Consider the following 12,429-nt stretch of genomic DNA (forward strand, 5'->3'; position numbering starts at 1 on the left):
GAAATACACTTATACTGACAGTATCTGATCCACTTTAACTAACATATAGGTAAGCTGGTTAAAATGTGCTTATCCATTGTGTCAGCTGGCTAAGCAACTCACGTATCTTTTTTTTCTGTTCACATTAGCCTTTGCCCATGTCCACCCTCTGAGTTGTGGTAAATAGGTGAATTTTTCATGTAGTAAAACTGCTTTGAGTGGAAAAATGCCAAGATGCTGAAACATAAAACCTAAGAGTCGAAACCAAATTGTGGCAAATAAGTTTATATTTTTTATGTTATTAAACTGAAAAAATAGAGATTTGTACCATAATGTGTAATATAATTTACTTTTTGTCGACATGGATTTTATAAAATTGGTACCGAAAAAAGTATCATTCAGGAACCGGTATCAAAGTCAAGCCCTACTGTCCTGCCACAGCACAGAAAGTAAAACTTATGAAAAGTGGTGCAAGATTTCCCTGTGTAGCTCTACACATAGCTCCAAAACATTTAAAAGTATCTGATAACATCTTCACTGTATCAATTTTACTATCCTAGGATGTCATTTAACACCATTTGTACACAACTCTTCATACAAAACACGAGTTTTAATGTAAGGACCCCAAGTGGCTCCTCAGAAACAGACAAACCTCTGAACGGTCACAATCTAGAAACAGACACCCAAAAGGTCAGCCATCTGTCCCTCTTATTAAGCAGCCATTGGATGGAGCAGAGTGACACAGGCAGTATGTGTGTATTATGTGTGTGTGTTATTGGTTTGGGTCTGGTTGGGTGGTTCATGTGCTAAATATCTGAGATTAAAAATAAGAAAAGCGCTCAAGCCCCTATAAAACATGTACGACCACTAAACAGATTCCACTCCTTACAGGAAATTATTCATTTTCGAAACATGAAGGAAGCAGTTCCAGTCATTCTGTCACCCTCCCTTCCTACTCATATCAGTGTCCCCACCCGCACCCACCCACCTCCACCCACTCCCCCACCTCTCCAGACCAACAAGGCACTCACTCCACCACCCCACCATCACCACCCCCTACCCTCCACTCTAGGGACTGCCGTGCCAGGCGGGTGCAGGGTGACAGATGGCATACACCAACCCCCCCTCGCTCTACCCTACTGCACCAACCCCCCCGCCCGGCCCCCCCGGTGGCGCAGCGGCGGACCAGATCAGTGCCATTCTGTCTCATTAGAGCCTGGCTAATTAGCGTAGCCTCTTCCAGGGGAGAATGAGCGAGTAAGAGAGAGACAGAGAGAAAAAGAGACATGGGGAGGGAGGGCGGTGTTGATGGCAGTGACACCGTTCTGTACTCTACTGGTCATTGAGGAGTCGGAAGGCTTTGAGCCCCGTGGTGCGCAGGGTTCCCAGGGTGCTTGTTTTATGACAGCAGGGACTCTGATTCCATCCGTTGCGCAATTCCTCTCAAGAAGTGTTGGAGATGTTTAGACATAAATGTTGGGTCAAAGGAATGCCTCCAAGCTGCTCCACCCCACCCTCAGCTAACCTCCCATCGCTCAACTGAACATTAGCCACCCTCTAGCTCAGGCCAGCCAACACAGCAAGCCTCCCCTATTAACGTGAATAAGAACAAAGCACACTAGCTTGGTAGATAGCACTCTAGTCCTACTCAGCCAGTTAATAATTTTGACATCAACTCCAGGCGATCCAGATCATAGCTTGCACCTCTGCAGGCTAAAATGAAATGGGCCGTTTGGCGAATATAGCTAATTCTGGAAGTGACATCGCTGGATCTGAACCAGTAGCACACAGTTGTTTTCTCCAAGTCTGACATCTCCTGAAGCTAAATGGAGATGGAGCCTTCTTCGAGCATTCAATCAGTTTGAATCATTGAGGAATGGATCATGAGTAATGTTCCCGATTTTATCAAAGAGTAAGGTAAAATGTGTCCTCGTTAATCAGAATGCCACAAGGATTACTTAAAAAAATACGTATGCTCATACTTGAAGTGAATGGTGACCATTAATCTGATAGAGTAATATGGCTTCGTTAGAGTCACTGCGCTATAGTTACTACTCTGTATATGTGGCAGTAAAAGTGTGATTGAAATGCAATGCTGAATGTGTGAGAGGAGGGGTGGGAGGTGGGGCAGTTAAGGGCTGGCAGAGGCCTGCTGTGGTTACGAGCCCTGAGAGAGGACAGGATGGCTGCGTTCCAGGAACCCCCCAAACACACATACTCACCAACAGACACAAACACACACATTGAAATGTGCCTTCAAATAAACCCATATTTGATGCACAGAACAGTACACACACAAAAACAAATCTATATATATAGTATACACACACATCTATGCACACACACAGTGGAGCATACATCATTCAGTTAACTCCTGTTTACTGCTTTCCTACCCTGGGGACCGCTGCTGGTGACCTCCTTCAACTCCACCTCTCAGCTCGGTTTTCTCCTTCCATTCTAAGCTGTATAATCTGTCTCTCTGTGAATTAGGCAAATATGCTATACACAAATGCTAAATACGCTGAAAAACACCACATGATGCACACACATCCACACACACATGCGGGACGGATACCAACGGATCCTGGTCACCTGATCCTGTGCTTGCGTAAGCATGCTGGGAAATCCTATGCTGTGCTGAAGAGGCAGAGGTTGAACTGCACACCAAGCTGACAGGACAGCACCAGCCTCTGTGATAAGGCCTCCTCTCCGCCCTCCCCCCACAATTATTTTCCTGGACCCCATATGGGCATCCTGCCAGTCCAGCCCATCCTCCATCCTCATCACCAGCAACATTCATGCTGCACTCCCAAGCTCAGTAGCAGTATGGTACTCTACCAAAGGCTTGGATGGTGGTTATTTCTTCCTGCAAGGCTGCAACCCTCTATGGACCTAAGCTTTTGTAACAATGTTGAACATTTCATTTAAATATACATTGCTATCCTTCATCGCAAACTATTTTTGAGCTCATGAACAATTAACACTGATGTACTAAACACTCAGTATCCTAGCGACAATTTCCTTTTGCTGACAAAAATTCTCTAGTCACATGAAGCGATAATTTCTTAAGTGCCAGCACCAGCACCATCGACCTTTTTTTGGAATAAGTGAATAAGCAGAATTGAGTAGTAGTAGTACACCTCACACCACCCTATCTACTTGAGACTGTAATACCCATCTATGAAATTTTATGGATAGTAGTTAATAGTGTGAACAGAGGAAACCGCCGCCCTCTAGGCCTGTAACTAACAATTATTTTCATTATCGATTCTGCCAGTTATTTTCTCAATTAATTAATTTGTAAATAAAATGTGAGAAAATTATGAAAAATCCCAATCATAATTTGTCAGAGTCCAAAGTGACATATTCAAATAGCTTTTTTTGTTTGACCAGCAGTCCCAAACCCAAACATATCCAATTTACAATGATAAACACGGCAAATACTCACATTTAAGAAGCTGGAACCACCATTTTTGCTTGAAAAGTGACTCAAACGATTAACTGATTAGAAAAATAGTTTCTCATTAATTTTCTCTCAATTGAATAATCAATTATTTGACAAATTGTTGCAGCTCTATTGCTGTCTACAAAAAACAACTCGGAAATTCAATGGCTTCTATATATGGAAAGGGCAAATGACACAACACTGAAGGAAAAGACATTTCTACCCATGCTAACATAAATTCTGCCCACAGCATAAAACTGAATAAGTAAAACTACAATCTGATTCCACTTGACATAATAAAGAAATAAGACCAATGCTGGATATTAGAAGATTTTTGAAGAAACTGTAACTGAAAACTTGGTGCTAGTCTCTGATTTTCAGGGTTCAGGGGTCCTGATTGGGAGGAGCAGCCACTGCCCTGGCGGTGCTGGTAGATGTGGCAATGCCGGCTGGGTAGTAAGGGGGGGAGACCAGCTGCCCGGGGAGGGCCCATTACGAGATGGAGCCAGAGATAAGTGCTCTCCCAGGCCCCCTTTCACAGGCATAATTAGCACACTTCTTATCTGCTGCTCAATTCACATTCACACCCGCCTGCCATGAATGGAACGTGAAAGAGAGGCAGAAATCGGGGGAACGAGAGAGGTAGAGGGGCAAGGCAGAAAGCTGGGAGGGAGGTGGAGAAGGCACGGTGGAAACCTGTTCCCAGACAAACCTTCATTTGAGAAGAGAGACATGTTCGAGTTAATACTACGACCGCCTCGTTCTCCCCCTTTCTCTTTCTCCATCCTTCCAAGGAGTCTTTGAACTCCTTAACAAAAACAGTGGTTTGTGCATCAAACTGCAATTTGGTAAAACAAAGCTATCTGGGGGTATAATCATCCTAATCAGCAAGAAAAAAATAAAGCCTTTGCAGATATTTCCAGATTATTCCGCCCTTGGTGATCTATTTCTCCCCCCATCTTCTTCATCAAGCACTATTGTGGAAATCCTCCCAACTGTGCCTCCAACAGACACGTGAAAACCTTTAATAATAACTCCTTAGTGCTACATTTTTAAATTGCTTTTAATAAAGAGTTATACTGGTGGTTTATTTTCTCTTTTTTTCCCTGTTTCCAACACACACAAGTTTGTATTGTGAGCTCCCTGCTCTCTGGGAGAAGATAACAGAGGCCCCCATCGGCCTACTGAGCAGAGCTAATATAAACAGGTTTGTTTGGTGTTGAAACATAGTCAACTGCTAAACTCCAAACCCACAATAAAGAAGACATGTGTCATTATGTTGATAAATCACCGCAGTGATTCACTGAGGCAAGTTTCGTTTTTTGTTGGACAGATTTGTATGAACTGTATGAATATCGTGATGTTATGTACAATTTTTAACCGAGGTGTTTATTGTGTGTAGGTACCTGGCTCTTTGAAGCAGCCACCTTAGCGAACAGAGCCTGGGAAACTTTGGCCCTCTTCATCTCTTGCTGGATCTCATCATAGATGGTGGAGTTGATGTTAAGGATGCAGCTCTCTGTCTTGCCGTTCCACTCGCTAGGCAGAGGTGACGGTTTCACCTGTTTAAAGAGGGAAAATGAAGAAAAAAAATAAACATCCTATACAAAATTTTCCAATTTTTCTGTTTAAAACTCTAATACTTTGTCAGATCTTTAATTCTCCTTTGCATTTGATAGCTTTTGGTTGTTTGTACTTTACCCGAAGATCTTTTTTTTTTTAACATTATCAGTCGTGTGTGACAGTTGGTATACTAAATACTGCATGTCTTTATGTGTTGTGCAACTGAGCAGCAAGATTCCTCTTTATTTTTCCAGACTTTCTGATACCAAATTAGGCTTAAAACACACACAAACAAAAGCTCTATTCGAACAAAATCTAGTTATCAACATTAGATGTAATTAAAACCTAAAGCTTTGTAAGAGCATAAAATATTGTATCATCACTATTCTATATATATCTCTGATAATATTTCAACCAAAAACTGATCAAAATGCAAATATTAGCCTTGCACTTGAAAGACAAATTCACATGTTGCTCCTATGAATGTTTCCTGCTTCACAAACATGGAAATACAGAAATAGCATACAGAATTGCATGTTGGGAGATGATGAGCTCCAGAATATTTATGGTCTATAAAAATGTGTGAGTTCAGATTTGTGGTGGTATTAGAGTGGTAAAGGGGTGGAGTTATTTGCTCACAGGGGAAATGCCCACGGGGATTCGGGGATTCCAGTCCTCAGGCCTTACGCTGTTACAGTCTTCCCTCCGGGGCTGTGGTGTTGGGAACACAACACAACCATATTTGTTCAGGCTCACATGATGAAAAATAAAGGGAATCTGGCTAAACACAAGCATCCACACACCCATGTAGGTTACACCCATGCACAGCACCAGCATTACTTTGCTCAAGACACTTTGATGTGTTGTAGGAAATATTAATATTCTTATGTGAAGCTGGTGATTAAAAAATAAATGCAAGTCAAGGGAAATCAAATCATCTTCATTCAGTGGCTTATTGCATCTTGACAAAAATCCTTGACATGGCAACATGTATCCAAATAAAAGCATTACCCAAGAACCATATGACTCATTCCATACGAGCCCTCTGGAAAGGAGACATCCAAAGGGTTGGGTATGAGTACAGGTGCATGGTATGCAAATAAACCATAATAACACCAACAGCTACTAACTCATGATAGAGTCTGTGATAAAAAAAAACATATATATTCAAGTATTTGTCTAGACACCTAATACCAGCCCCTCTATGTGTTAAAAACAATCATGTAATCCTAAAATTTGTGGTGAAATTGGAATGTTGGAGCATTTCTGGGCCTATGATCCTGTTTTTACGACAGCTCAACATGGGCTTGTCAGTCTGAGCGGTAGGTTACCATGTCAAGCTAATTGTCAAGGCCCGGACGTGCACTAACTGGCTTTAGGGGAGTTAAGCCGACTCATCAGTACACGTGAGAGAAACATACCTCTGCATCTGTTTTTATGAGGCCAATAAAAACCCTCCTCTGTCTCTGGCTCAATTGCCACCCTGGCTGATTTATGTGCTTAAATCCACACCGCATTGCTCCATAGGAGAATCTGGCAGGTGGCCAGGTGTATGAGTGTGCAAACGCGTGTGTTTGTGGGTGTTCGTTTGAGAACTGCCTTGAGTAGGAACAGGTCTACATGATAAATGTTAATGGGGTAAAGTCATACAGGTAAAGTGTATTAGGCATGTTTGAAACAGTTCCAGATTGTATGCCATGTAGTATTGTTTATTGTGCAGCTTGAAAAGTTTTGTTGTGTATCTGTACAAATCTGTAAGCTGGTCTCAAATATGCTAAAAGTCCCTCTGTACGTTGATTCTGAAAAGAAGTGGATCACCGATCTCTTATTAACCTTATGTTGTTATTGACAACCTGAAAAGTCATAGTTCCAAATCCCTATCACTGCTACTGGGATGTTAATAAAAACATGAACAGGGGTTATTTATGAATCTATCTATCTTTTTTCATTCTTGTGCAAAGGTCCGCTCTATCCCTCTGAATCTTTGTCCCACACTAACACAACCTCTGATTGAAAAGATGAGCTGTGAACTGCAAAGTGGCTCCGCTTAAGTTCAGCACCACTACTTCTGAATAAGACTCTTTCCTTTTAGTTTTGTAAGGACAAAAACTGCGGGGGAACCTCCATTTTGGAGTTGGGTGGGCCTGCGCTTCTGTCTTTTTATCCCTCTCACCTAAATAAAAGCCAAATCTTCACCAAAGACAGGACAGAGGAGGCCTTTGTCTGCCCCCTTAACCTCCTAGATGCAGCTGACCGCACTTCAAACGGGCTTAAGTGGTAGAAAGTTGCCACATACCTTTCAAATGAGGGACAAAGATTTGCAGTAAGGGTACAAAGTTGTGCTGTGGTACGCAGTGATTTTGAAAGAGGGACTGACTAAATGATGTTTGATCTTTTACGGGGCTTGTCATCACTGAGTGAGCTTTATTTTTGAAATGGGAGGGCTGTTAATGCTGCCTAATGCATGGTAAAAGGTCAAAATTAGCACAAAAAATTATCCATCATTTGTGCACCGTTCTCACCTGTGCGGTGAGGGCGGGGATGATGTAGAACTCATTTACATGCAGGGAGAATGTAAAGTATGTTCTCTAGTGTGCACGTTGACAGAATGAATTGGCATTTATTTATTCCACATGTTTCCAGACAGGTTGCAGCCTGATACAATGGAAGGGAATGTGAGGCATGTGACAAAACAATGTGCTAGGGTGGTGCATGTATGCATACTTGCTGTTGTCATATGTAAATAGAGTGCGCTAATGAGTACATGAGTGTCTTTGTGTTTGCACAGTATAAATTTGTCTTATTTTGAAATGGCCAGCTCAACCATTTACAGGACTACCTCTATTCACATATGTTTTTATATGATGTATGGATGTAGCCACTGTTGTTCCAATTGCATGCTTTCTAAACGGCAACTGCACTTTTGCTTAATTCCAAGTAAGAGATATTGTCTATTGTCTATTAAATTTTAATCTCTTTTCAGCCATTAGAACTTCAAAGAACTATTAGTTTTGTTTCAGAATATTATGTTTGAAAGTTTTGACATTTCTCTGAAGCAGACTTGCTTTGAAAGGAGAAGTGATCTCATTAATCCTCAATTTTTCATTGCACAAGTTAGCTAGCTGGCAAACTTGAATGGTATCTAATGGCCCAGGTGAGTATTAAGGCTGTGCACTGGATGATTTTGCATTAGTTGTTTATTTAGCAATACTATGGCAAAAAAATTAAGTGCTTGGGATCTGGTAAGTTTACTGGATTCCTGTTCCCCAGATTTTTGCTTTGCGTCGCAGCCATCCTCAGAAATGTAAGTACTTCTTTGGTCTGCATGAGCAGACAAGGACTGTGATTGGTCATCTTTGGCTGCTTTGTGTTTTGTCCTACATGTTTCTGCCGCTGATAACCTCTATCGATTATGGAGTACACTGAAGCAGGGTCTCCTGGCATCGGGTTGGTAATCACATTTAACAGGTAAAAAATATATTTATAATTAATTCATGGGTATGGTTGGGCAGTGGGTGAAATAATCATGAGAACCAAAAAAAAAAAAAAAAAAAAAAACAGAAATGAGAAATAAAAGTGCAGTTGTTTTAAGCATCTGAAGCAGCATAATTTTATCAAGCCTAATTAGATGCTCTAATTTTTTTGTGACTGCCTACCACACAACCTTTCCCCCATAAGTTCACATCTGGCCAAGTCAAAGGACTTCACTGATCAGACAGCAATGTTGGCTAGCCATTAACAGATCAAAATGGATAACCTAAGACTAAAATGGCCAGTGGTGAATACAAAATAGTGGATAATACATTGTTGAAGGCCAAGTTGGACATATGAGAGAAATTCAATGTGGTCACAGACTGTGAGAATAATGTTATCAGTATCTTTGTTGCTTGTAGAAACTGCCAACAAGTGTTAGCCTTTGATAGCCACAAGCTAGGCATCTCATTGCTGAGGAAACACATCAACAGCTACAGGAGCACAGGTGCTGTGTCAATTGACAGGTACTTTCCCAAAAACACAAGAAAGGGAGGCCATAACCCAGTGGTTCAATTTGTATGCAGGGACATCAAATTGTTTGAAACCCTGTGTGGTGATTGATTCATCACACTGGCACAAGGCTTGACTGACACTGGTGCCCGAGCTAGCCGTGTGGACACTCAGTACCTTTTGCCTGATCTGACAACTGCATCACGCAAACTGACAAAATATGCAGAGGACATTCGCCAAAGCATCCTTCCAGAACGAGAAAGCCAACTAAGCAGCTAACTGAAAGCAACAGAGAAGTCACTTTGGATATATGGACAGATGATTACCGCAAAATCGGTTATGTTTGTGTTACGTTGCATCACATCAGCAGCAAGTCGGAGCTGACTGAGTGAGTGCCTAGTACATCTGAATGGGACTGTACCTTAAACAAAAACGGCAGATAACCTCAGATTAGCCATCATGCAAACCCTGGGTAAATATATTGTTGATGAGTTCTCCAAGGCAGTTGCTCAGAACATGTGCTGACCACAGAGCTGCATACCACACCTGGACAACCTACTGAGGATGATGTCTTTGTATCTGCTCTTACGGACACCGCTGAGTCGCTTTTGACCTACTTTAAGCAGACAAACCTCCAGAATCATCTGAAAAAAACACTGAAAGCATCGGTGGAGACACTGGACCTCGCTACAGTAGTAGCAACACAGTTGTTTTATTTTGTTTATTTAGTCAAATACTGTTAATTATAATTTGAATTAATGTCTCTACATTTTGGTAAATTAGACCTGTCAAGCAAAACACGACCATGCTGCTGCTGTAACAAATGCACTTGATGATGTTTTTTATTTTGAATTATTTGAAATGGTCAGCAGTTTGTTTCTTTATTTTTGTAGTTAGTTTTCTTTTTGTCATATTAGGTTAGGCAGCCCTGTGATAGACTGGCAACCTGGCCACGGCGTACCCCACGTCTCGCCCAATGTCAGCTGGAATTGGCTCCAGCCCTCCTGTGGCCCTCAAAGGATAAGCTGCATAGCATATGGATGGAGATTGGGTTCAGTTTTGATTTGGAGATAATTGTAGGTAATGGATTGGGTCCAGTACAAAGCTTTGTAGGTGCAGGGCATGTGCAGATTTGTATACTGGAACCACGCAGGACTCTGCACTGAGCAAAGTTTTTTTTTTTTTTTACTCCACAGCAACACAAGTCAAGTTTGTATTGAGTGAACTAAAAACATTTATAGTTATTCTCTCAATGATTGTTTTTCTCTTTTAGAAAGCAAATAGAAGAATGTAAATATGATTACTTTAGGTGCATATAAGACACCTGCCTTATACTGCATGATATATTCAGCTAGTGCTGCAGTGGTGCTAGAGCAATTGATCGGTCAAACCATAAATTAGATCCTATGCTGTAGGCATCTATAGCAGCACCACAAGAAAAACCTTGATGGAAAAGTAGGAATCTGCCTTTACCCTCTAACTTTTATATTCTAATGCTATTGCGAAGAAAGATCTTTGTGCATTAAGGTGTATTCTGAATTGTATTTTTCTGTCTATGGATCAGCTCTGCCTCTAAGAAATGTTTGTAAAACTAAAACTTAGGTCTACTAATTACATCCTACATAATAACATCCAAGATAACATTAAGTTATTTGGAATGTAAATGCAGAATAACCACACGAAAACATGCAAAGAGGGGTATAAAACATTTAGTACCTGTACAGGTCGGCTGGGTGGAGTGCTAATGAGTGGAGCTGAGCCCATTGCAGAGGCGGCTGTCAGGCTGCGCTCCCTCTCCTCCTGATAAATGCGGTCACGCTCAGCCTCTGGCAGCTGCAGGAAGTTCTGCATGGCGCGCAGGTTGACCAGCAGCGACTGGGATGCTGTTTTAGGGTCTTCCTCCTTGCGTAGGATCTCAGACAGCAAGCCCTGCATAATGGGGTGGCAGAAGAGGGGAAGAAACCACAGACAGTTGGCGAGATGGAGAGGAAGTGATGGTGCAGTAGAGGGAAAATGATAGAAAATGAAAAATTGAAGAAGAGAATGATCGGAGCTCCCAGAGAGTGAAAAAGTTGGGGGGTGGGGGTCAGAGAGGCGAGCAAGAAGGAGAATAATCAAATTAGAGGATTCTTAAATAAGACAGCAGTAGAGAGCCATAAGTGTAAATGGAGACTCTAATGACACTAGAGACATGACGGTCTTGGGCCCATTTAAACTGTAAACGAATAGAGCCTTTTAGGGACTCAATATTTAGACTGCAGTTTTTTTTTAACTCCATGTAGTTTTTCTGTAGAAGCACGTGGAGTCACAGGCTATTCCTAAATATCTACTTTTCTTTACAGACAGCAGTCACTCTCAACCTTCCATCACTAATGTTGTAAAATCCTTTAATCAAAGGAAACTTTGTGTTCTCTCCTCCTCCAAATCCTCAAGGCTCTACAGAGCTTCTGTCTTGAGGTAAAAAAATATCATTCTGTTCTGTCAGTTCATAGCACTTCATCGTTGATCCTTATTGGCCTTTGAACTCACTACCCTTGGTTGATGTCATTTTGCAGATCTTCGTCATATTCTTAGAGCCGTATATTGCTCTGCATAAGAGGCGCAGCCACTCGCCTGAAATGTGAAAGTCTTGTACGGCGGGCAATCAGTGCATCCTCTGTTTACTTTTCAATAGCGCTCAATTCCATCATTATGAGACGGCAATGACTCCATTATCAGAGACGTGTGATTGGGCCTTTTCATCAGCTCTTGGCCACACACTGTGCAAACCATCGCTCTGCTTCTCTCACTATCAATAGGTGTGATTTGGTAATAAAACAAGGTGATGGAGAAAAAAACATGCTCATGCTTTTAATTTATTTATTTTTAACATGCAACTCCTCTTGGGAAATGGGTAAAGCTGCAAATATGTTCTCAGTGTAGTTTGTCTGACTATTACAATGTATGCAACTATATGTGTAATAAGTAGGTCTGTGGTATTCAGACAAGTGTGGACAGATGCAATCAGACTCAGAGTGACGTTTTTTATGGTGAAAAAGAATGTGAACTTCATGTACACGTATTCAGGGGATAGATTAGTAGCGTATCTCTCTTATGCTTGTACCGTGCGTCTGTCTGTTGGTGTCTGCATTCTTCAGGGTGTGCATGCTTATCATTCTTTGCCATCAACCCATGCTGTCTATCTCTTTGGTCAATCAGTTTCCTCTCTCAAAACAACGACCTCAGCTCCTCCCCTCCGCCTACTGCATTGACAGCAGCACCTTCATGTCACATGATTTACATGAGGGTGTCCACCGCCACCCACCCCCAAACCCCTTTCCTTTTATTTACACAGGCTCGTGGAAAAAACACACACCTAATAAATAATCCTCCAAAGGCAAATTCTCCAACGGCACATTGGGCTAATTCCTCGTATAAGCCACAGATAAGGCTGTGTTTGCGTGGGAGCTTTCCCATCT

The 12,429-nt window shown here is 41.7% G+C and overlaps 1 protein-coding gene across 2 annotated transcripts in view; it reads right to left on the minus strand.

Annotated features, from left to right (window-relative positions):
* Window positions 1–12,429, minus strand: part of LOC120784826 (DNA-binding protein SATB1) — a 64,556-nt gene that overhangs the window by 16,922 nt on the left and 35,205 nt on the right. For both annotated transcript variants that reach the window (XM_040118938.1, XM_040118939.1), the window contains exons 9-11: window positions 10,688–10,900; window positions 5,627–5,698; window positions 4,831–4,986 (exon numbers count right to left, since the gene is read on the minus strand). In XM_040118938.1, the coding sequence (XP_039974872.1) occupies window positions 4,831–4,986; window positions 5,627–5,698; window positions 10,688–10,900 (441 nt within the window). The remainder of the gene's footprint in view (window positions 1–4,830; window positions 4,987–5,626; window positions 5,699–10,687; window positions 10,901–12,429) is intronic.

This window comes from Xiphias gladius, chromosome 22 (genome assembly GCF_016859285.1).
Source record: "Xiphias gladius isolate SHS-SW01 ecotype Sanya breed wild chromosome 22, ASM1685928v1, whole genome shotgun sequence".
Classification (NCBI taxonomy): Eukaryota; Metazoa; Chordata; class Actinopteri; order Istiophoriformes; family Xiphiidae; genus Xiphias; species Xiphias gladius.